This window comes from Amia ocellicauda, chromosome 21 (genome assembly GCF_036373705.1).
Source record: "Amia ocellicauda isolate fAmiCal2 chromosome 21, fAmiCal2.hap1, whole genome shotgun sequence".
NCBI classification, from domain to species: Eukaryota; Metazoa; Chordata; class Actinopteri; order Amiiformes; family Amiidae; genus Amia; species Amia ocellicauda.
Window position 1 is genome coordinate 17,555,057 of NC_089870.1, and position 26,683 is coordinate 17,581,739.

A 26,683-nucleotide genomic window follows, 5' to 3' on the forward strand; every position below is an offset into this window, starting at 1 on the left:
TAAACTACTTTATTACTAATCTTCACAATTTCCCTTGCCAGTTGGATCAAACTATTCAGTGGGATTCTAAAACCTGAGAGCACAACAAATCTCACACACCTATTTAAAATGTAAAGTTTGTCTAGCATAATATGAAAAGAGCAGTGCATGTTATGGATATATAATTTTCAGTTTATATCTGAATGACATGGGATGTAGCTGGCTTCTCTAGCCGGAAATACACAGATGATTTCTAAAAATGATGCTCATATTTCTTACTTAGTTACATGCTTACCTGTATTTAAGTTGATCTATTATACATTCATATACAATTGATTATTATTTTCAGAAACATTTTAATTATATCAGAAAATAAGTCATTATAATTAAGTAACATGTCAGGATAAAGCACCATATACAAAAAAGCAAAGATGGTATATAGTTATACAGGAGGAAAGAAGTACTGAATATTGGCATTACAGCCACAGAGAATACTTTCAGTCAGGTCAACGTATTCTAGATTGTTTTTTTCCCTATTTCCAGATTCTGTGGATGCTGAATACACACTGAATTTGTTCTCTCGGATAATTCGTGTGGTGATAGCCCATTGCTCATTGTTGTATTCAGCATCTGAATACGTTTTGTGCAGACCTGCAGACGTATCATGGTCTCCCTTCTATAAAACTGAATTCTGCCAAACACTGAAGAACAATGAAAGAAAGAGATGTAAAACTAAATCATTCACCAACTAATTAAGCCACTCACTGTTAGGAGACCTGGAGCTGTCATTTCATCCAGATAGTATACATTAGAGAGGCACCAAGGTCTATTCCACCTCCTAAATACTCTAGGCCAAACAGCAACCCTTTTGACATTCATATCTCTTTTCGTGCACTTTAAAACAAATCTTTAAATGACAAGAATGACATTTATATGACATTTATATGACTATGTGATTAAAATGTTATTCTTAAACAACATGGAAGGCAAAGTACATCAGCTAAAAGAAGTTGTCATCCTCACTCTACAATACAACTAGCCCTCAAATTGTCAATTGTCATTGAATACATCTCTCTCTCTCGAAATATAAATGTATATTAAATATGTTTAAAAGATGTAGGCTAAATGTTAAAGTATTTAAACCAAAGCCCTGTTTTTTTATTTATTTAATAAAAAGCTGAATTAGTTTGACTGTTTACATGCATGAGTTCACTGGATTGAAAAAAAAAAAAAAAGCATAAAGCAATGACATCTGAATTGTTTCATTTACTTTCTGTTCTGGGTCACTATTACATTTCGTATTACATCACATTGCATTCTCGGCAGAATGGTTCTACTTATCAGTATATGAAGCCAAACAGTATCGATTGTCCACATTATAATTACTACACAGACCTACGTGATCTCATCTGATTTTACTCAACTGAAGGAATTCAGTTTTGGCAAATCTACAATTGTTTCTATTTTTGGTAAGACCAATATTGAGTCATACATGTTGATTCATAGCCCATTGTGAACACGTTGATATTGCAATATATTAAATATATATTTGCACAGCTCAAAACTTTATTTCCTTCATCATTCTTCCCACGTTGAGGAATCATTTCTGCCAAATCTGGATAGTGATTGAGCGTTCCATTATTATTAATATTATTTATGATTATCATTACTACTGTAAAATTCTAAATTAATGCAAGATGGTGTTCCAATTTAATTGACTGCCGTTCTTCTTTTATAAATAGGGGAAGAATCTGAAAAACATTTGTGCTCCATACACCAATGAAAAACTAGAGCACAAGCAAATGCAAAAGAACTATATACATGAACAATGACACAATGAATGGTACATTCAGACGATTTCAATGCAAAATAATGCTATGGAAGATCCATCCATACATACATACATACATTCATACACCGATCAGGCATAACATTATGACCACTGACAGATGATGTGAAGAACACTGATAATCTCGCTATCATGGCACCTGTCAGTGGGTGGGATATATTAGGCAGCAAGTGAACATTTTGTCCTCAAGGTTGATGTGTTAGAAGCAGGAAAAATGGGCAAGCGTAAGGATCTGAGCGACTTTGACAAGGGCCACATTGTGATGGCTAGACGACTGGGTCAGAGCATCTCCAAAACTGCAGCTCTTGTGAGGTGTTCCCAGTCTGCAGTGGTCAGTACCTATCAAAAGTGGTCCAAGGAAGGAAAAGCGGTGAACCGGTGACAGGGTCATGGGCGGCCAAGGCTCATTGATGCACGTGGGGAGCGAAGGCTGGCCCGTGTGGTCCGATCCAACAGACGAGCTACTGTAGCTCAAACTGCTGAAAAAGTGAATGCTGGTTCTGATAGAAAGGTGTCAGAACACACAGTGCATCGCAGTTTGTTGCGTATGGGGCTGCGTAGCCGCAGACCAGTCAGGGTGCCCATGCTGACCCCTGTCCACTGCCGAAAGCGCCTACAATGGGCACGTGAGCATCAGAACTGGACCACGGAGCAATGGAAGAAGGTGGCCTGGTCTGATGAATCACGAGTTCAAGGTGTTGACTTGGCCTGCAAATTCCCCAGATCTCAATCCAATCGAGCATCTGCGGGATGTGCTGGACAAACAAGTCCGATCCATGAAGGCCCCACGTCGCAACTTACAGGACTTAAAGGATCTGCTGCTAACGTCTTGGTGCCAGATACCACAGCACACCTTCAGAGGTCTAGTGGAGTCCATGCCTCCACGGGTCAGGGCTGTTGTGGCGGCAAAAGGGGGACCTACACAATATTAAGCTGGTGGTCATTTTATGACTGATCGTTGTACATTATACACACAGAGATGGACACATACACACACACATACACACACAAAACTATCACATTCCTTTCTGAAGCAGAACAGATTAATTTTCAATCTCTTCACAAGCAAAACCTATTGCAGATCCATTTGTAATCAAGATGAATCACCTTTTTGTCTTTATGTTAATGTTTCCAGCTATGCAGTTCCCGCTTTACAGCTCACCTTTTTTCTCCCTGGTACAACAGTTTAATATAAGTGAGGACCTAGCCAGAATATTTTCACAGACCCATACAACTCTTCAATTCCAGAACTGAACAAGTTTTAGATTAAAACTACCTCAAACATTACAGGGATCATAATGTATAATAAAAGCATGATTTTACATTCCAGACCAGTTTATATCGAATTGCAGCCCTTTCCCCTGACTCCTGATCGGCAGGAAGGAAGCTTTTCAAAGACAACTTTCATTCAATCCTCATGCATCTCACGTTCTGCACAAAGTCTTTTGCAAAACCAGTTCAAAGACTAAATATGAGCAAGATTATAATGTCTTTGTGGCAGTACAATACAGATATCAGGAAGAGAAAGTGTTCAAGGCAAGAGTGATATTGTCATATAGAGGCAGCCGAATAACAAAAGTGGTTGAATGCAATGATGAGGACTAAATATAAGAGCCAATTAATGCCAGGCCTAGTCTTTTATCATTCTATTAATAACAAGGTAGCATTGCGCAGTTCATGAGACAAGGTCAGTGTTCAAACTGAAAATAAATTAGACAGAATTTCATAGATCAATAATTACAGGCACGAAAATTAAGACAATTAAGTTTGGAACAATACAATTTGCATACAAGGATGGGTAAAGCATTTGGGATTGCCCGAGTTCAAGACATATTAAGACAACATGATCTGAGAAATTAACAAAGCACACCAAATTATAATATTAGTTCAGTAGTGACACCAGTAACACCTACACATGTGGAATGCAAAACCATTTAGAAATATTGCAACATTTGGCAATGAATCTTGACAGCCAAGAGCAGATTTAATAGGCGTAAGTGACAAGCTAGGTAGCCTTAAAAGGGCTTTCACACACTACTGGTGATTAGAAGAGAGTAAGGAAGCCATTTTATGTGATTGTCTTTTAAAGCCACATTTAGTAAATGTTCAAGGGCATAGACAGGTTTTATAAAAGTAATGGTAACCCTTAACAATAACGGCTGGGAATTCCTAACACATTAATGTATGAATAGCTCAGGATTAAAGAGTTCATGTAATTTCCTCTGATTTCTGAAGCTCTGAGAAAGTGCCTGAGATGTCCAGATATTATTCTTGTGGTATTGTAACAATTTCATTAGGAATTTGATGCTATATTTGTAAAAAGTTATGAAAGAAATTAAGTAATTTGAGTTAGTAAAGTGCATCCAATACAAAGTCTTCATCTCTGTCATAAAAGGAGCATGATTGCAGATTTAGAGACATTATTGTTGAAGATATACTTAGCTAAGGCAAGAAGTGCGAGGGCCTTTTTCATCAGAAGGCACAATACCACAAATAAAGGTGTTGGATAAAATGTGATAGTGGAACTCATCCTACAAAATCCAAATGAAAGCTGGCACAGAATTGATGGATGGGAGATATTTGACATTGAAAGTAAAAGATGAAAGCAAGTACAGGTAATCTTGATTATTTAGGAAAAGCTGGGGGATTTAGGGAGATATACACGTGTGCAGTTAGCTTTTGATATATGTAATATTTGCATATCTAAGGAAAGTTGTAACCATCAGACAAAGATATTTTGCACATTATCCAGTACAGGACTGACTTTGAATTACTCACCATCCTGTAAAGCAAGTCAAGTTCCTGTCAGTGGTGCAAGAGGACTCCTTCTTTGATCTGGACCAGTCTACCAAATAATCCATCAATAGCTACCAAATAATGTAAGAATCACACACAGGCATATACACGTCTAGCTTCAAATCACTGAAAATTGAATCATCAGAGATTTATGTATATGAGAATCATAAACAAAATTAAGGCGAATATTGCATTTCAAAGAAACTAATTACCCCAGAGACAAAAAAACAAACTAGCTGCACTCTTCTTTGGACCTTTAATAACGATAATAAGACATTTAATAGTGAATTCAAGTCACAGCAAGTTCTCGGTAATAGGCTCAGGAAATGAGAAGAGCTGCTGACAGAATTAGAATGACTTCACTATCACAAGGTAAATAGAAGAAGTCAGAAGCTGATCTCTTGCCTTTTGTGTAGCCTACCTTGTATCCATCTGAGTGAGGACTTCCTTTCATTTCACAATTTCTCTTTTCATTCCCACTGCTGGCTGTCATCGGGTCAGCAAAGTATGGAGTCTGTCTTGCATTGTGGGACATTCGATCAGTTTCCGTGGCACCCAGATGGATTGTACATGTCAGGACTGCAATCATCTATTCCACCTGGACACTGTGGAGGGTTTCTACTGTATGAACAAAAATTAGTTTTACTTGATTTCTTTTTTTTATTTTTCCTAGGGGAAGTATTAAGGGAGTACAATATTATGTGATATATGATATTGCATGTATTCTTTTATATTTTAAAATAAGATTGAATGATATTTGTCACTCACTTCACTAATTATTAATTATATTAGCTCCAAGGCAAATCTTGCTAAAATCAAACACAATCATACTTCAGTTTTAGATTAGAAGTCCTTGGCTTAGTGTTTAATAAGAAATCATACTGGATATGTTCTGAGGATTGATCCATTTAAAATAATGGAATTGCTTTAGCCTATTAGTTGAGTTATTGTATAACATTGCTTTATTTTACAGGTAAAATTACTTGAAACACACACAATACAATATACATTTTGAAATATGCATATTATTGGAAATGAAATTTTCCTTGAAGAATCAGAAGAATGACTTGAGCAAAGAAACCTTTTCTATCAAAGTCTAAATTGGAAAGCAGCCCTTGTCCAACAAGATTGATTTGTTGCTGTAGAATAAATCAATGTAAAGGACAGAACTACAGTGAAGATTATAATATACATTGTAAACAGTCATGGTTTCTTAAAGGTAAAAAAATGTGTGATTTATGTTTACTAAAAGATAAGGCTGCTTTCTGAATGCATCACACAATTTGTAAATGATTGCAGCACTGACTTGTGTTAACATGAAAGTAAGTTGGAGAAAACAAACCAGAAAAACAATGCTAGTGTCAAGTCCCTAATTAGTCACATGTGTGTGACACTCATTAGTATCACATTCATAGAGCAATTTAATCCCACCCAACGCCCCCCAAGAAATAAAATGGGAAAAAAAATATTGCTGGCATTCACTTCTTGTTATATGAATTCCTTCAATGACTCCCAGGGATGTTTTCTAAATCATTTTCTTCCATGCGAAGTTAACCACACTTGTTTGAAAAGAGAGAAAAAAAAAAACAAGCTCCAAGATGATCCAAAACATAAAGAAGTATTTAAACTGCCTATAGAGACTCTTCAATGAGCATCCTGAATGTAAGGATAAAATGTGTGGGTGATAAATATTTTAGAAATATGGCATAGATTGAGGAAAACTATCAGCATGGAGTCCGGATCCGAAAAAAAAAAAAAAGCCTTTAAAAAGCATACAATTTGAGAAATAATACAGCGTGCATTATGTAACAGTTATTTTCTTCATCTCTCCCTCAAGGAAAATATACTTAGCCTGCATCCGTAATTTATTTATAACGTGTTTCCCATCTTTTTGAGGAACACACCACCGTTCCTCATGTTTTACGGCATTATCAAATTAAATGTTTAACAAGATTAAAGCGCTTCATAATCTCTGTGAAGGCTAGCAGTCCTTTCCTATCTATGGAATACTTAGCTGTGGCTGGCTCTGAGTTACAGTGCCAAAACAGGACGGAGAAAAAATAAAACAAAATTCAATCAAATCTGAACGTTTTATGTGTTCAAAGGTGGTTCAAGACGCATGCTACAAACGTAACAGAATTCGGAGGCTTGGATGACAACCAGAAGCTAAAATGATTATTCCGAAAGAGGGTTTGATTTAGAAAGAATGGCATTCTGGCACACAATGTAAGACATGCTACCAACTGAGCCTTTTACAGCCTTGAAATTCGGTTTGCTTGTGTTTTCAGGGCATTTTTCTGTGCAACAGATAAATAACATTTTCAATATGCAACAAGCTTAAGGATATCCGAGGCTCAGATAAAAACTGGAGAAAGAAAAATTATGCTGAACGGAACCTGTCACTGCTTGCATGTTAGATTACTTATTTATTAACATATAATTTAAACTACATACTTAGTAACACATTTAGTTCTGATACAATGACAGTGCAGAAATATAATGAGTTTTTTTATAATGCATTGTAATCAGGTTGACATCAGCTGAGTTATATATTGCCTCTTCAGCAGTCTCAGTGACTGCTTTTTGGTCATGAAAAATGAAAATTTCAAATCATTGGACTGGAAATACAAATAACATGCGCTTCGTTGTTATTTTATGTTAAATCACATAAATGCCTACTATTTTTCATCATTACCACAAGTAATGGGGGCATGGATCAACTCTGCCATTATAATTTACCAATGAAAACAAATAATAAACAAGAAATACTGGAATTATTTACAATGTCAGAGTTTTATAATGTGTACAGCATACTTCCTACTGCAAGTGTAAGATTATGAAGATGTGATGGGTGTAAAACAGCATGAAAACACAAGAGCTATCACTGGTCTGTTGCTTTCTTTACCATATGCAGTGGATATAGCGAAGAAACGGTCTTCAACTGTCAAAGCTGTGTTTCTTGCGTCATACTAGCTCAGCCCTTCTGGTTTTAAGGTAATCAAAGGATGAGCACAGAAGCATTTTAAATACCTTCAAAGCAGAGGCAGTTTGAGAATCCTGTGACATCTGTAATTGTGTAACTGTTTAATGATTCAGGAATTTGCTCGTCAACAGTATACTAACATTTTAAAAAACAACAGTAGGCTTAAAAAAACTTTTTTGATTTGGTCTAAACTTCACCCAAGCATCTCACTTGCTTTAAAGTGCATTTCTAAATGACGTCGCCTGGAAAAATTGTCAGGGTCTGTAGATCAATATCAAAGTTTACATTTATGATTTGGCAAATAAAGTGAGACATCTGATTGTTGATATATCAGGACAAAGTACAACTATGCATATGAGTGACAAGGCATCTTGATCTTGTCAAACCTAATCACGAATCTTCATATTTTGTTTTCATTGTCTGGTTTTCCATAGCTGTCAGCAGACTTTTGTTATGATGAATTTGTATTTCGGGATCAGGAAGCCATTCAGAAGACAAAACGTATTCGGTAACAACAGGAACAAGCTAAATTGTAGGGTGCCAACAAAGCTTTTCTTTGCTGCCGGGTAGCATTTTTAATTTCTATTGGCTGTGTGTCCTTGCAGACTCTTTAAATAGTGTTGTTCATTAATACCAATTTTAATTTGTTAAATCTGATGAGAATTAGATATGATATTGCTGCTTGAAGTAATTTAGCAGAGCCACCAGTTTGTGCTAAACATTAAGGGCTTAATTATTTCTGCTTTCACACATCAGTATACACTTCTGTGTTTTTTTTTTTTTTAAGCAAGGGCTGAGATTAAATTATTTAAAAAGCAGGGGGACCATTTATTCTTTCTTATTTGATAATAGTTCAGAAGAGTGGCATTTCATGTTTAGAACTGCATTTATTTTCACAATTAACATAATATCACAAACATATCCAATAAGTAATCAGCTTAAATTGTACAAACATAACACTTTTTTATGAGTAACCTGCACATGACCTGAAGTTTTGTATCTGCAGATTTGGGCTCAGTTAAGACATGTTTTAATTTTCACCTGGGCCGTGCGAAGACCTTCACCTCAAGCAATCAACTGTATACTCGATCAAAAACTGCTGGGTGTTTACGATCTTGTCTATAGGCCTTGAAAGAAGGAAGTAATTTTCAATGTGACTTTCCCGGTGACAGGTTAAAAATAAATGCATGTGGTAGGAAGAACCATTTTTTCACTACACAACACTGAAATAAATTGAATAATTTGGCGTAGTCTATTTTGACATACACACACCCCCACACACAACAAAACTTCTTTTGATGTCTGAAAAGATATGTATCAAAACATAAGTTTAGTTAAAGGAATTCATGATGTCAAAGGAAGATATCATTTTAGATGTATGACTTCTTAAATACCATGTCACTTAAGATAAATGTACAATACCACTTGAATCAATGTGGGTTTAAGTAGACTCTAGAGGATTATATGTTAAACCTTAACTTAACCCTATGTTTCCGTGGATTTTAAACAGTGGATGTATATATTCAAGTGTTCTCATCATAGAACTGACTAATTGATATCCAGGAACAGCAACAATTCAAAAATAGTTATTTAAACCAATAAAAATACATTCTAAGATCTTCTAACATTCTTCTAAAAAACATGCTATTACAACAACCATATTAAAATTATACTACTGTATCAGAGTTTGGTAAATCATGACACTAAACATCAAAGTCAAGACATGGGCTATTAAGTTTAACTACTTAGTACTTCTGGACTTAAAGAATACATTTCATTTTTCCTAACAGTATCATGACACCAAGTCATAAATTACCTTTAAAATATGTTCTCTAACTACCTCCTTCCAGGACAACAGTAATAGGTTTCAACATGCAAATATAATGTCAGACTTTGGGTCATGTTTTTAACAGAGTAAAAATAAAACTGTGGAAAGAGACTTCAAATGGACAGCATGTTTTTCTTGTTGTGTAATACATCATGGCAAAAAGTTCTTATTTTTTCATTTTATATTCCTTCCTTGTAATTTAAATGTTCTTGTTCTTGGCAGTCAACTATATGATGCTTTGTATCTAAATCTTTATGTTGGCACGATTTCTAATCAGCGACAGGCAACAGAGCAAAATGTTTCCATCTTTAGCTAATTTAAGATCTGTTGGTTTCTACTTGTGTTCCAAAGCAATGTTTAGAGAAAGGGATGCTTATTGCTAGTCTAACGAGATTTTGAACATCTACTAAAATGTGTCAGGAAGATTACTCACAGAGAATATACTTTATAATGCAACTGCAAAAACTATAATTTTGTCTTATTATTTCAAAATGGAATCTTCAAATCATTAGGATTCAAAGACGACGGATCCCTTTGGGGTCCTAACTTCTCCGACTGTGAATCTGGCCAAAGAGGACATATATTATTGCCTCCACCAAAAGTGTGGAGGATCACAGCTGCAGTTCACTTTAATCATTCACAACGCTCTGTATTTACAGTATGAACATTACAGGTGGTCCAACCTTTACCAACTCGGAGAAGAAATGTCTCAAGGACCAGTGATGGAACCTTTTTAGGTTTTCAATTATTTTTCAATGTTCAGTCTTCCAGATATCTCAATTGGACATATACCAGTAGAACATTTTCAGCAGGCAATCTGCGAAAAGAATAATGGTATTACTCTAGTGATATGTGTATATCAGCTTACAAGGTGTGGATTTACCCAGGACACAAAATTGCCAATTTTATTTTCATTCGCATGCAATCATTACCTTAAATTTGTGCTTATGACAGATAAGATGCCTATTCAAATAATTCTGGATAATCATCATCAATTTATTCTATGTTTATCTTTGAGAGGACAGTATCAGTATATTTATGCTATTGTTATGAACATTAGGTACAATAGAGGAGATCTGAGGAAAACAGTGTATAAACCAAAAACATCAAAGCGGAATAAAGCATTGTTTTATGTAGTGCTGAGGCTGGGGGAAAAGCATGCATAAAGAACAAAGATTACACATGAGCAGAGGATATAGCCCAGCATCCATCCTCATCCATTTGTGAGTAATTTACTAATCTGTGTATAGCATCGTGCATCATACATATCATATAGTTTGCCCATGAGAATCAACTATTTGTGTTCTTCAAATCCTCTAAAGCCTTTATTTTTTGTATCCTCTTGAGCTAGTTTCTACCTTAATTGTAAATGAACAGGACATTTTAGCAGTGTGCCTTTAAATCCAGGGATTGCTTTTACTCTTTCAAGGGCTCTGTTTATTTGCAAAGTGAAGAGCACACTGTATAGTTTGTCTATTCTAGACATTGCACTAGATAATTAGGTTTAAGAATTACCACACTTTACATTAATTTAATAGACTTTATAGTGTGCTAAATAGTCATGCAGTGTAATTATTATAATTGTTTTTATAAGGACATTGACAATGCTTCAATCCCTTTAAAGAATGGTTTTATCACCTGTTTGATACATTTTATAATGTAAACAAGCTGCCAGAATGTAACTCACAATTCACACGCAGGTTTACTCAAATTGTATCTGTCCAGTTTTGAATCCATTCTAAATTTGATATTTCTGTGCATATAAAAGCTGTTCATCTTAATCCCAACCATTTCTGAAAATAAAAGGCTTATGATGTGCCAGCATACTAAAATCCTGTTCTATTTTTAGCAGACATTTACACTAGCAAAATCTATTTGCTGGAACCATACTGACATCTGGTGGCAACTGGTGGCATCAATATCATCTTATTAGATATCAAATGTTATTTAGGACTAGATAAACAGACAATTCTTATTTAATACAGATGTGTCATTATTTTATTATTCTAAATTACAGTTGTATACATTTATTCTTTTTTGCATTCTTATTACCATTTATGCAATGATTATATCAACAACAATCCTTAAAGAGGGAGCAGGGATTTCAATCTCGCCTAGAACTATTGTATAATAATGTAACCTCACTTGAATAAATAAATACTGGGTGAAGAAAACATTACAAAAATGCTTTTTTTGCAAATTAAAAGTGTTTTCATATGTTAAGTTTCAAATAAACATAATGATCTGCAGAGACCTTGAAGGTCAACCTGCTAAATCAAAACAGACATTAAATGACAAATTTTATTTAAAAAATGTCAACAACCATTTAGTCTTCTTTAAAATCCCAGTCAGCGCATAAATCATAAATGAAACACCTTGCACACAGTGGGTGTTTTTTTATTCCTGTTTTGTTTGATTTATAAGACCCCTGGAACACAGACCGTGAACCCAGTACTTTGTTGATTAAATTAATGGAATCAATAAAACTGTCAACTGCTCCTTAATGTATGGTCTCAGTTGAGAGGTGAGATACTATTTAAAATTTGAGTTTCAACATTAGATTAAAATAAACATAATAAAAAACAATCAAACACAATATAAATGAAAGATGTTTGAACAAATGCATACTTAACCAAAGTGGGTTAATTATAATTAACACTACAGTTAGACAACACCAAATGTGTATATTTACATTAGCTCTTAATCAGTCATAATACTATTGTTAATAACAATTAGAGTAATCAAATACTACTGTTTCAAGTGTTTTGAATGAACAGTGATTATTCTAGGAAACAAGACTATTTCAGTCATGTGATAGTGATGAGTGAAAAACCGCTCAGAGGTTCTAGGAACTCAGTTACCAAAACAAATAATGAGGGCATGCATTTCACGTTTGATTTGCTAACTTTTCACCCATTGTTATCCCGAGTGCACCGTGTAATTTCTGCATATATTTAACAGAAGATAACTGTAGGCCAAATTGCAAGATACCGGGTGAAAATTCTCACGGGTTGATCCCCCCTCCTTAATAATCCTTCTGTTTACTTTCAAGACACAAAGCAATTTGGCAGTGTTAATGTTTATTGAATTGTTAGGTTTTAAAAACAAAAAAAGCTTGAAAAGTCCTTAAGGCTTTTGAGGCTAATATGGGTAAGAAATCCTTTGTTTTGAAGGGAATGTGGAGTAAAGCATCGACAACAATATTGTAAAAACACATACATACATTGACTGCAATGTAAGGGGTTAAGAGCAAAATCCATTCTATTTTTTATTTTTATTTGTACAGTCTCATGTTAAGTTATTTATTTTTATATTCAATTGATTTTCTGTTGACATACACGGAACATTTTGCCCTGAATATCGAGTTATTAGTTGACATTAGCTTAAGGAAAGTTCACCAGATGCAGTATAACTCCTTATAAAAGATATGCTAGAGGTTAGAGAGAACATATACAAATTGTTCTTAGTGTGCACAGGCCAAACAGGCCCTTTGTATCGATTATGTTTCCCCCAAACCTGATTCAATGCTGGGAATTTACTAATCATCAGTCACCCAAAGCTAACATGCATTGTCAGTTAATTAGTTCTGGTAACATGATGATAAAGTATGACAGTAAGTCCCTTTGAGATATTTGTTTCATGTCTAGTTCTAGATTTGATAAATAATGCTAACAAATATTACTGTTGAATAAACACCCAATCACCTGTAAGGGGCCAGATGAAACGTCTTAACTGTGGAAATAGCTTTTCAAATGATTATTTATACATTTTTAATCCTCACATACACATGCTCTGAAACCTGTGAAATCTTAGTTGGTTGGTCTTGACAGGAGGGTCAAAACAATTACCCATTAGAGCCCGGCTTGTCAATACTGTGCAAACTTCAACACTAAGCCTAATCAATTGAATCAAAATAACCACAGATATCCTTCCGATCCATAAGTGACATATGCATTAAAATAAAAATATGTGGGACCAAGTCAATAATGTGATTGTCATTAGGGTTAAATCTGGGGAAATTATTGTGTAAATCAATGAGGTGAATGGTCACATCACATCAGAATTCAAATAAGGTATTTAGTGGGCTGCATTTGAATAATCTGTGGATCTCAGTAAGTTATTGTAATACTTCACTGTATAAAAGGTACATTTCTGAGAGCCCCTATGTACGTTAAAGTTGATCACAGATTTCTGTTCACAAATAAAAAATGACGATGCTTTATTAATTTAGTTTAGTTTAAAATGGTTTCCGAAATATTTATAACAAACTTCTGTTTAACCATTCAAACATGAAAAAGTAGAAAATAGTACAATAAAGAAAAACAAATACATAGAATAGAAATTAAATATTTCAAATTGAAAACAATATTTTATGTGAAACTTGTGTTCCGTTTACTGTGGTCTATACGTTCTGTACACTCATGTTAAATGATGGTGGTTCTTGCAGTTACTCACCTTTTCTGGCCAGGAGTTAGGCCTACTGTTTGCTCTTCCTCCGTCCTTACTCAAGGACAATTTACGCTTTATCACAATGATTTTTTCAACATTTGAAGAATTCTGTCTTGTTCTCTGATCCGTGATTAGGTCCCCTGCTTTAGAGAACAGTCTTGCACTTTCCACTGATGTTGCAGGCACACAAAAGAAGTGACATGACAGCTGTGCCAACAAAGGCTATGAAGGTTTGCAATTTTTCCCATGAGTGAAAAGGTCAACAGTTCAAAGACTCCCTCTTCTCTGCAGCGTACACCTTCAGCTCATTGTGCAAAACAGATCCTTCCATGTTTCCATCATCTTCAGGGCTGCTGTCAGAAATGTCACAAATGCTTCCAGATGTACATGGTCTCTTGGGTGGAACTGGGTAACTTTCAGTAGGTCCATGTGGAACAGACAAGCCTTTGGTCACATCTTCTTTCTGCTCATTGCTGAAGAGACAGTTTTTAAACCGTGGGTCAAGGAAGGTTGATATCTGACAATCAGCATCATTCTTGAATTGAGATAACCTTGTTGAGACTTGACTCAAAATATAGGCTTTCATTTTCAAGGCAGATTCAGACATGGTTTCACATTTAGGATTTCCAAGCGATCTGTGAATTCCAACCACTATGGGGACAATGAGAGTAGCAGCTGTATACTTCGCTCCAGAGAGTGGTTGTGGTTGCTTCCTGGAAAGGTGGAATGGTTGAGCATCTCAGATCCTTTTCTTCTAGAAGCATCTTATGTTCAGCTGTAATTCTGAGTGCTGGTCTCCTCAGTTTTACAGCTGCAGTCTTTAATTGCTCTGCTTGTTGGACCACTTTTTCTGTGGTTCAGATCCAGTTTCAGCCAGATACACCTGAGCATAAGCATTCCACGGTGACTTCTTAAAATAGGTAGTTTTGGATCGACATCTTCCAATCACTGAAGAGATTAATTCTATTGGAGTTTCCTTTCCTTGCCTACGAAAAATAATGTATAGTATAAACTGTGTGCCAAACAAGAGCAATGTTTCAACTGCAAGACATATTGGGCATATTTACTACATAAATAGATATTTAACATATTAAAGTAAGACCATTTACATTTTTTCTAACCTGAATGCATGTGATTCTATGGCAGAAAATGGTTGTATATCAAGGGCATATCTATCCCAGTATAGCTTTGTCAACATCTCATTGTTTTTCTGATGAAATCTTTGAACCAGATGACATTCCAAAACAACATTTTAGCAGAGGTTCCGGGTTTTGCTATTTTCTCTTGCTCCTGAAGTAGTTTTACAAACATTTGAGTGATGTCTTTCCAGATGCCTGGAAAGGTGATTTCTGATTGAAAAATATATTACTCAGATGCTCATGGGCACTGCCCACTGGCACTGGTAATAACTGGCAACATCTTTATAATATTACTCAGTTTGCCCTCCCTGTGCCTCAGCCATGCTGATATGGAGAATCCTGAGGTGGTGCTGATACAATGACTAATGAAGTTTACCATTCAACAGGTTTCCCAATTTAAGTAAACAGGTGATGTCTGTGGCAATCCAGGTGCAGGGGCCCATGACTCCACATGTGACCTTAACTTGCTGGCAACCAGCTTCTGGGCATTTCAGATAACAGGTGGCTGTCAAATGAGGTGCATTTAGCCAGATAAAGAGGTTCTTGAAAATGAAATCATTCGGAGATGCTTAGAGTACAATGAAAATATACTTTCCTTCTTTTGCAAGTGGTTTACAAGAGATGTACATTGAGATTATATAATCAAATAGGATTCAAATAGGTAAAATAGGACTGGGGTTCAGGCTGTTGTTATTGCTGAAAATTGTGTCATATATTGATGTAGTACAATGAGTAGAGACTGTTCATATGTTTTCAGCTTTAGGCAATTTAATATGTATTATAAACAGAAGATTTGGGTGCTATGTAATATAATCAGTATAGGCTTATAGCTAGCTGTTTCTGCTACTTAAATTTAATTTAGCTTGTGAGATTTTTCAAATAGTTGCCTTTAAATGCAAGTACAGGAATGTACCATTCTCTAAGAACATTGTGAAACTTTATAAAGATCCAACTCGAAACCTGAAAGAAGGTTTGAAGATGTTTTAACCATTACAATACATATGTTTACAGGTTACGCTTCAAAATGTGTACACACTACCACAATACAGTATTTTTCCCAATTTAGTAGAAAACATCAACTTAATTCAAATTAAACACGTTCTTAATACCACTGCCATTTTATAATAGCTTGTTCGCTTAATAAACTATCAATACAAACATAAAATACAAACAATACAAACCGTTTCTCTTCATAAAACACTGAAATACAAACCATCTAAGAAGTTGTCACTTGTGAGCATGCGCTGTTCATCGTAACACGGGAATCGAGACTATAAGCCGCATTATGACAACGGCCCGGTTTTTGGGATGGAACCGCACAACAGCCTCGCCTTCTGATTGGTCAGTTCCCAGTGACCGGCTGGGGAATTTCCTACGTGCCCTCAACGCGGTTTTTTGTGTCACATGACCAATACTACCGCATCACATGACTTGCACCCATAGGTACAGTCAGTGCACTGTCGCCTGCCGGAGAGACGGTGCTCCCCGGACCTGATCGCAGAATGCATTTCAGAGATTTTATAATTTTATTTTTTTACGTCTGTCACTGTTTGTACTCGTGTGCAGCACAGAGTTATGTTTTGGACGACAAATATGGATTAGGAAGAACATTTGATGGCATTGGCGGTCTCAGTGGCGGAGGGGTAAGCATCGGGAGCCTCCCTATGGACTCAATTGCTATATTTATTTATGTAGCAATATTTGTTGTTGTTTTTCTTTTTATAACTAGAAATGGCGTCTGAATTTGGACGCCCTTTTCATTCGCACATGACTCGGTGTCCGTTGTGTAATGCGAGTCCGTCACATTGTTTTGGACATCTCAGCTGACAGACCTGTATTTTTACATTTTATGCCGAAATATAAATAAAAATGCTTTTTTGATGCATGCAAATACGTTATTGTATGTATGTATGTATGTATGAAGGTAAAGTCGTAACTACTGTATTATGTTTGTTTTTCACAATTGACTTCCTCATGGCATGTGACTCTTGAAAGAAACTTACTATTTATATATTCAACAGCATACAGCAAAGTACATAAATTGCGACAGCTAAACTGACATGTCATCTATTTTACTGGCCAACTCATTATTTTTCCTGCTTTGAGTGTCTGTGTTTTAAAAATGCCCTTCCTGTTCTTCGATCATCTTTTGTTTTTATCATTGTTACTGTTTAATACTTTATTGTAAGTATAATGTAATGTTTCATTTTTATTATTTTTTTGTATTTAATGTTTTTAGGCCACTTCTCGACTTCTGGTAAACTATCCAGAGCCTTACCGTAGTCAGATCTTGGATTACTTGTTTAAGGTATTGTACAAGTGTTGTATTGTATCCTTATTTACTTTGTGTGCTTTGGATTGTGTAAGAAATGGAAATAGCAATGAGAATGTGACCCCTGCTTCATTGCCACAACTGCAAATATGTGACTTATTCTGCAAATGTTATTTAAATTCTTCCCTGCCACATAGATGTATTGATTGATTGAGATAAGTTTGTTTTATCATCATTCACTTGTAAGAGCGGATCATGTGAATGTGAAATGACCTACCCCTATTTGCCAAAATTGCTGAGAAGTTGAAAAGCAGGTACAATTGAATGAGTTGTTTTGCTGGTCTGTTCTTCATGAATATGAGTCACATCGCTGAATACAACCTTTACAAATGATTGAATTGTATTGAATAGTGCATTTGAAAATAAGCTATTTCAATTTTCAGTTCAACTTAATGTACTAAATATAAAATCAGTGAACAAATTAACTCTTGGGATTTTTTTTTCTTTTCTTGTAATTATTTAATTTTGTATTTAACAAAGAGTACACTTAAATGCAAAATTCAAGGTTAACATCCAGCTTTGGAAGAATCCCATGCTATCCCCATATGGCGTTACAGGCTTTTATTTTAATTGATTCACCTGGCAACAGATGCGTGGCAGTTGCTGGTTTCAAGGCCAGCAGATGTCTTATAATATTATTTCCAAGGTACCAATTTTACCAAAGGTACCAAAGGTAATTCAGTGAAAGGTATATTATATTTTTGAAATTTCTTATTTATTCTCAGTAACATAATGGAGAAATCTGTTGTGTAATCCTTCAGTTAAACATATGCTGACAGGTTTTTCTGTCTTCTACTTATTTAATGCTTTAAAGATAGATATACTTGGATGATTCTGTGCAGCAGATAATCACCTTGCTCTTTTCTTTGTTATTGTTTTGTCTTGTGCAATTATAATGTAGGTTTAGTATGTTCTGTTTTTTTTTTTTGTCATCTTCACTTGTCATTTGCAAGAACATGCTATTTCCTGAAAGCTGCTAATAAAGCAACTCCTTTTTTCTAGCCAAACTTCGGCGCCTCTTTACACATTTTGAAAGTTGAAATTGGGGGTGATGCACAAACAACAGGTACAATTTATGAATGTGTTTGCATGTCTGTACAAGGAGCACAAATTGCTATCGTGTGCATAACTGTCTTTCATGCTTTTGGCACAAAGTGTGCACATTTACAATGTTTAAACCTCAGAAAAAGCAAGATAATGTGTTGATTTTTTCTGAAATAAACCATGTTTGAGGAACTCTCTGGTTCTGTTTCATGCATGTTTGAGCAAAAGTGTCAGTGAGCGGTTTAAGATTGAAAACCACAAAAATAAAACCATATTTTCTTTAAAGATATTAGCAGAGAGACAGTAACTTGAACTTTGACTGACTTGCATAAAATGTTTAATTTGGCAGATGGAACCGAATCCTCTCACATGCACTACAAAGATGATGAGAACTACTTCCGGGGTTATGAGTGGTGGTTAATGAAGGAAGCAAAGAAAAGAAACCCAAACATAACTCTAATAGGTAGGGAATATAATATACACGCACACACACCTCTCAGTGAATAGTACTGTAATATAAAAATGTGTATGCCTCTGAACCAAATGTTTCATTAATGTATATACTCAAACATTTGCAGCGGTCAATGTGTAAAAGGTAAATGTGTAGTAATTGTGTTTCTTGTGAAGGATTGCCTTGGGCTTTTCCTGGATGGGTTGGGTCTGGAAAGAACTGGCCATATGACTTTCCTGATATAACAGCTTATTATGTTGTATCCTGGATTATTGGAGCCAAACAGTACCATGACTTGGACATTAATTATGTAGGGGTATGTGTTAACTTTTACATTCTGCATATTTACACAACTAAATGTTTTCTTCATGTGACTTTGTTACTTATTGACTTAAAATAGACAACAAAGGTCCAATCTATCTGGATATGTTATCTGTATGTTTTGAAATTATTTATCAAACATTACTTAACAACTAGATTAAATACAATGTAAGAACATCCGAGACTTATAAGAAAATTTACTTTTTTGTTTTATTCTATGGGGTATAGATTTGGAATGAAAGGAAATTTGACACCAAATACATAAAGGTAAGTATGCAATAGAAAATAGGCTCTTTATTAATATTTTAAAACTTGAGCTTATTTGCAACATATTAAGTATCATTTCTATTTTGTGGTGTTATATTTCTCTATAGTCTTTTGAGAAATATGTAAAAAAATTATAATCAGCCACCAACATTTCATTCTTCAAGTTTACTGTTAAAAGCATGTAGTACATGAAGACTGTATAGTTTATCTGTAGCTAGCTATATATATATATATATATATATATATATATATATATATATATATGATGAAATTGCATTATATTACTACTGTCTGAATAGAAAGATATTATCACAAAGTTGCAAGAAAGTTGCATTTTATTGCCACATCCAAAATTGCTAAGAGTATTCAAATTTGTGTCAGTTCTAAAATCTTTGCAGTATCTCTGTCTTCCCTGTTGTGAACCGAATTGTTGTCATAAATGAAAGAAAAAATGCTTTAGGTGAACTAATTGCCTTAATATATTTGATTGTAACACTGCCTTGAGATTTCCATCTCTGGTGTTTCCCTTTCCCCTGTGCAAAGCCTGATACAGATCTATCTTAATTCATGTCCACCCTGCAAAACCTTATTGTTTTTCTATTAAGTGATTAATAAATAATGAATTAATCAGTGATGGAAATCATTTTCTTAACATGCTACAAAATAGACAGGGTTAGTGTCCACACCTCAAGCTGTGATTTCTGAAAATATTGTCTGTTGCCAAGGTGCTTCGTGAAACTTTGAATAGAGTTGGCTTAAACAAAGTTGGCATCATCGCAGCCGATGGAGACTGGGGGATTTCCAATGCAGTGCTAGTAGATGTGTACCTGAATGATGCCGTTCAGATAATAGGGTAAGTAAAGGGATTGTAGGGTTTCTCTAGGCCAAATGCACAAGCCCATGCATCCATGCTTGCTGGCTGTATTAGAACTCTTGTTTCCTCTTTGTTTCCTTTTCTTCCTCTTTTCTCTGCCTGCAGTAACTGAGCACACCTTTGTAGAATAGATGGAGATACTGAAAATATTATGGACTGACACTGATCTTGAAATAAGTTTCTGAAAGCAACCATATTTATTTGGCAGGTGGTGCTCTTGTGAGATTTTATCCATCCATCCATCCTTGATATATTTTTAAGAACATCGACGTGTTTCTAAAATTGGGAAGACTTTGGAGGTTTTTTTTTTTAATTGAGTCTGTATCTGAATGTTGGTGGTTGATTTGTACTTTTATAAGGACTATTAAATAACTTGTATCATTGTGACTGGGTTTTGAACACCATGCAGCGCATTGGTTTTATTAATTTGTGTGCAAATGCCACATAGCGGTTTCGCTTAAACATGAATTAAGCTTTTAATTCCTGTGTCATATTCATGCATTTTCTATCTTTCCTTCTTGCTTTCATTGACAAGCTCCTGCGATACACACTGGATAAGAGTGGTTTGAAAGGAGTTAAGATCATAGCCAGTGATAACCTCTGGGAACCAATAACAATGTGCATGCTTATTGATCAAGAACTTCACGATGCAATTGATGTAATAGGGTATGATATCTAGATTTTCACCAGACTCCAAACTTTTTGTTAGATTTTTGCGATATTTCCCAGAATATGAAGTAGTACTATAAAATAAACTCTTTGTGTTAAAGACAATTAAAAAAAGATCTCAACATGGCTTATGATTTAGGGGCTTTCTTCTGACTGTATCATAAGAGTCTATATTTATAACCAGTTTTCAAAATGATTGTCAAAAAATGTGTAACATTACTTTGTATATTTCGCAAAGCTGTTCAATTACTTACAGATATTTTATTAAACCTGAATTGTAACTTCTAGTGCAGTCATGATGAAATGTATAGAAGCCCATATTTAATGCAAACTAAAAACATTCAAATAAAAAGTAATGTACATCTGTAATTCTTTAAAAGAAAATAGAACAACAAGAATTAGTATTTCAGTTTCATTCAATAAAACAAGAAGAGTAGAATTTGTCAATCATGTTCCCCAAACAATCCTGTATTGGGACAATGTTGTTGTTTTTACTTTTCAGGGCCCATTATCCAGGGACTCTTACAGTATCTGAAGCACTGATGTCAGATAAGCAGCTGTGGTCGTCGGAGGATTACAGCACTTTCAATGATGACGTTGGAGGAGGATGCTGGGCCCGTATTCTCAATCAGAACTATGTCAACGGACGGATGACTGCGTACGGGCTATTATCTTTTTCCCCAGTTCTTTGGATCTTTAACCCATATGTTTATGATTTGATCCATTCTGTTACATATTTCAAGGTTAATGAGAAGAATTAAAGCAAAGCTCTTCTATATTTAACTGCTTTAGCACCATATCCTGGAACTTGATTGCCAGTTATTATGAGGAACTTCCATTTGGACGAGATGGTTTAATGACTGCCGAGGAACCATGGAGTGGGAACTATGTTGTGGAGTCCCCTATATGGATAACAGGTAACCAAACATGAGCACAAATTCTGAGTTTGAATTAATCTTCCAACATTTTATTTTTTTTATTTAAACTGTACTTAAAATGGAGCCCAACTATTGGTAGTACATTGAAATGTAAATAAATCCTCATGTCTTCTAGCCCACACAACCCAGTTCACCCAGCCAGGATGGACCTACCTGCAGACTGTTGGGCATCTGTTGAACGGTGGAAGTTATGTTGCCCTAACAGATGGGTTAGGAAATCTCACAATTGTCATAGAAACAATGGTTAGTTCTCATTTATTGTACAAATAGCTTTTAGTGAGTAATTATGCATCATGTTATCCGATGGGGGCTCCAAACAAGAAGTATGGCTTTTGTCAGAGCGGTTTTTACTCAATAAAAGGATCACAAACTACAACAAATGAATAGTTTAGCACCCCTTCCATTCTCCCCAAATACCACCTTCGTAGCAAACTCCCATCATACCCTCAGCCAAGCGAGTTTAAGACCAATCTAAATAAATTACACTCCATCCGTTAAAGTCTTATTAGGGTTCAGCCAAAGTTCCTGAATACAACATTTACATATCTAGATTTCAAGTTGCAAGAAGTAAAAACGATATATATTTTAGTCTATAGTCAGATGGGTATTATTCTTATTAATGCAAATGCATAATAAATGGAAATTGTTTTAGTATAAAAGAGGGTCTCTGTGGCATAACCTGGCATTAAAATTAGCCTTATTCAACACATTTACCTTTGTTTTTACAGACACATGATCATTCGGTTTGTATAAGGCCTCCACTCCCTGCCTTCAATGTTTCTGCACAAAATGCAACTTTCAATCTGAAAGGATCTTTTGTAAGTACCGCAGCAGAATCTTGTCATTGTGTGTTACGGCCGATTAATGTTTGAATTCTGTTTTCAGACCATTGTTTTGCTTTATAGAGCTCTCTCGAAATGCTTCAAGTATGGTATTCCAGATTTGACTTCAAAACGAATAAGTCTAAATTCTTCCAGAAGCTCGAACCAATCAAGGTAAAGTTTACTTAAAATGCATGCATAAACAAATAAAAAAAACTGTGCTAGATCTGGAAACTTCTGAAGAAGCCACTGACCGTGAGAGTTACACTTCCTAACTTTTGTTTCACATATAGATTAACAAGTAATGCTATTTATTCTGACTGCTACTAATACCAGAAACATGTTAAATGTTTTGATGCACTTTCCTTTTCTGAGAACTATTACAGAAGTTATTGAAACTCTTCAATAGTTTGCAGTAATACAATTATATTCAATAAATATTGTTGGTTAAATTGTAGTGATATTTTCAATTAATCTGACTTTATTCTGCAATCTAATCTAACAAATCACTGTTACGATGGTAGTTTTAGGATGATCTTTACCTTACCTAAAATGTGTAATTTTTTTTTTTTTTTTTATTGTTTCATAGCTTTCTCGTGGATCATTTACCTTGAACCTGAATGTGGATGAGGTTTACACTTTAACCACATTAAAAACAGGCAACAAGGGCACCTACCCTAAGCCACCTGACTCGGCTCCGTTCCCTAAGCAGTACAAGGATAATTTCAACGTTCGTAAGTATAGATCATCAATATGTATTTTACACCACCTTAAGTACTTGAAGAATTATTCTACACACATAATTTGAATGACGTTAATCTCAGTCTAAAAGAAAATGCACTCTGCCACCATTTTAACATATGATACTATATGATTAACAATCAGCAACAGCAACCCTTTTGATAAGACTCTTAAGAGAGATGACAAAACAGTTCTTTAAGTAACTTGTTAGGAAGTCAGTTGATTAACATTAGCCTGTTTCCTGTTATGTTTGATGTGGGTGTGTTTCAAGTCATGGAATAGTATTTTTAATGGTTTTGATCAATTCTAAAAAGTTATATAAATAGCCATATAATAATAAAAAAAAATAGCAGTTGAGCACCATGAGAAAATAAGTGCTGCTTTGCCCGACCTCAGCTCCAGTACTTCACTGTCACTGTTTGTATATCTTTTAGGATCAGTGGAGGCATCTTGTTCAGCGTTGTAAGTGCTTGGCCAACTACCCAGCCAAGCACTTTGAAGCTCAATCTCTGGGTTACTTATACTAACAGTTGACTGAAATTCTGGGATGTATTTTCTACCAGAAACCAAGTTGGCAGAACGGGTGGAAAAGCTTCCGTTGTTTCAGTCTTCTGTAATATCCATAACAGACCAAGAACGCTTGTGTTCCCTCTCTCTTTCTAGGTAACCCTGCTTTCACTGAAGCCCCAGATTTTGCTGACCAGACCGGAGTGTTTGAATACTTCATAAACATGACTGATCCAGGAGACCATGTGTTTACCTTGAGACAAGTAGTCACTCAGAGGCCTGTAACTTGGGCTACTGATGCTGACCAGACAATTAGCATCATTGGAGACCATGCATGGTAGGCATAATGAAGTGAAACATTTCAATACACTAGTACTTTGGTTAACAGTGCAGTATTAGGCACAGTAACTTCACAGAACTTCAGGACAAATATTAGTCCTACCTGGTTCAAATACATTAGATTTTATTATGTAGTTAAACACTCTGTTTTACCTTTTTTAAAGTGAAAGGTTAGGACTGTAAGGTATTTTATTCTTGTTTTCCACATTCTATGGATAATATTTCTATTGCAAATTAAGTGGGGATATTTTTATATAATCATGACTTGTTCTGTTTCTTGTCTTTTAGGCAGAACATATCCTTGACTTGTGACATATACATTGAAACGCCCGAAACAGGGGGAGTGTTTGTAGGTGGAAGAGTCAATAAAGGAGGAGGGTCTGTACGAGATGCAAAAGGCATTTTCTTCTGGGTGTTTGCAGACGGTACTTACAGGGTCACCAATGACATCTGTAAGTACTTTTACAGGTTCAAACCGGTCTTCCATAAAATCCATTAGGATATTGAATATTCAAATTGTACAATAAACATCATCCTTAATGCTTGAACCTTGGCATTATACCTGTAAAAAGGGCTGTTAAAAGGGGTAAATGTTGTAAAATGTAAATTGTTCTTAAAATATTCAACTGAAAGGTTGTTCTTTGTTAAACGGTATGAGGCCACAAATGGATGCATTGTAATGTGTTTGTGCAAAGATTCACCCCATGCTGATAAAACGTGTTGCTTTCTTGCCTTTGACAATTTTCTTAATGCTAAAACTGAAGCACACTGGATTGGAATTTTTGTAAATTGTTCATGAGGATTGTATTTGAATAACTGTGGAAATATGATTCTTAGCATTGTACATTACTCACCTGTTTACCTTGCATAGTCAACAGAGTAACTAAATGTTCCTTCTTGTTTCTTTTATGTTATAGCTGGAAACATTGTGATGGCCAAAGGCTTATCAGGAACAAGAGCAGGTGTTTGGCATACATTAACCCTAAATATCGAGGTTTGTACAAACACCCTCTTTCTTCCTGTTTTAAGGAGCTGAAAATGGCTATAAATATATATGTATTTAAGAAAGATTGAGAGAGAAAAGAAAATCCAGTATGAACAGCATACAATTTGGATGAAATTGTAAAAGAATCCATGCTGTTAATTTCTGATTGTCTCTACAGGGTGATTTTGCCTCCGGACTGCTGAATGGATACCCGCTGTGGAAGAATGCAACTATTCTTGGGCCCAGTAACGGCTGGGCAGCTATAGGGACGAGCACTTTTGAATTCGCGCAATTTGATAATTTTTACGTGAATGCAAACTAATTAGTAATTTTTATACATTTACAACATAAAATATGAGAAGTGACCTTGAGCTCACATTGTGATGTCAATCTCTGTCAATTGCGCACATACCACTTATTTTCCTGTCATTACCCTGTGATTGAATTTGACATTTTATTGGACATTGATTTTTAAATATTTTTTCAATTACCATGTTTAAAATTAAAACAAGTTTTATCAAGTTTCAGTTCTTCTGAAAAGAGATTAGGTTTCTCAGACCCAGTGCCTTTAAACTTAATTTAAATGTGATCTACAGTGTGAAAAATATTTAATAACATACTTTTATCCATCAGTTTCCGCTTTATAAAAATGTTCGACATTTTACTCGGAAAAACATAATGTTCACAACTTAACATGATAACAGAGAATATGCTTTAATATGTACTATGTACACTTTTTTTTTTAATAACCTTATCTGACACACTCTTCTGTGAAATGTCTCACCATCTAAACTGTTTTTTATACGGAGAAAAAAAAAAGGGAATATTAACACTTGCAAATAGGTACTGTTTCAATTCCATCTTTTATGCAGTTATTTATTATATTGTTTTAATATATATGTATTGACTCGTTCTATAGAAAATGCTGGACATGCAATGCTGCCACTAGATTTAAAATGCACTGGGTTTCAGAGCTTACCAACAATGGGTGGACGGTTTAATGTATGGTGAATGTTAATACGATAAAACAAAATTTAATGATCTGTGTATCGTGCCTTTTGTTCTACCTTGGTTATATAAGGAATGTCATTTGCACTGTTTAATTTGATTAAAATGTATTATTAAAATAAATCATGTTGTATATTTTGTATTTATTGTCCACCACAGATTCCAATGATCACAAACTTTGAACTGATATAAATATTCTACAACTTTAAAAGTAAAAGTACAACAAAACTAAAATGTAAACTAGTATCTGGAGATATGTGGGTGAAAAACTGCCTTTCTTTCCCTGTGTGTGTGTAAACAAGGTCCCTGTCTCACTGTGCATGTGACATTGTTTGCCATTATATTATTGTATAATTGCATATC

The 26,683-nt window shown here is 35.0% G+C and overlaps 1 protein-coding gene and 1 long non-coding RNA gene across 3 annotated transcripts; one reads left to right on the forward strand and one right to left on the reverse strand.

The window, feature by feature from the left end:
• Window positions 1-5,608: 5,608 nt before the first annotated feature.
• LOC136717139 (uncharacterized) lies at window positions 5,609-16,250 on the reverse strand. The gene is made up of 3 exons (XR_010805190.1): window positions 16,205-16,250; window positions 13,891-14,870; window positions 5,609-10,252 (listed from the first exon to the last, which is right to left on the reverse strand). It is a non-coding gene; the product is annotated as an uncharacterized LOC136717139 (long non-coding RNA).
• A 205-nt stretch (window positions 16,251-16,455) lies between these two features.
• On the forward strand, window positions 16,456-26,443 carry galcb (galactosylceramidase b). Of its 2 annotated transcripts, none has more exons than XM_066694179.1 (17): window positions 16,456-16,666; window positions 17,263-17,331; window positions 18,358-18,421; window positions 18,749-18,862; window positions 19,027-19,166; window positions 19,400-19,438; window positions 20,164-20,291; window positions 21,484-21,639; window positions 21,774-21,898; window positions 22,035-22,162; window positions 22,648-22,737; window positions 22,825-22,914; window positions 23,330-23,474; window positions 24,145-24,325; window positions 24,616-24,779; window positions 25,245-25,321; window positions 25,491-26,443. In XM_066694179.1, exons 1-17 carry the CDS (start codon window positions 16,526-16,528, stop codon window positions 25,632-25,634), a joined length of 1,995 nt encoding a protein of 664 aa, XP_066550276.1. In that variant the 5' UTR covers window positions 16,456-16,525; the 3' UTR covers window positions 25,635-26,443. The 2 variants fall into 2 exon arrangements, with proteins under 2 accessions (XP_066550276.1, XP_066550275.1); XM_066694178.1 differs by lacking the exon at window positions 20,164-20,291 and adding an exon at window positions 20,848-20,978.
• Window positions 26,444-26,683: the final 240 nt, after the last annotated feature.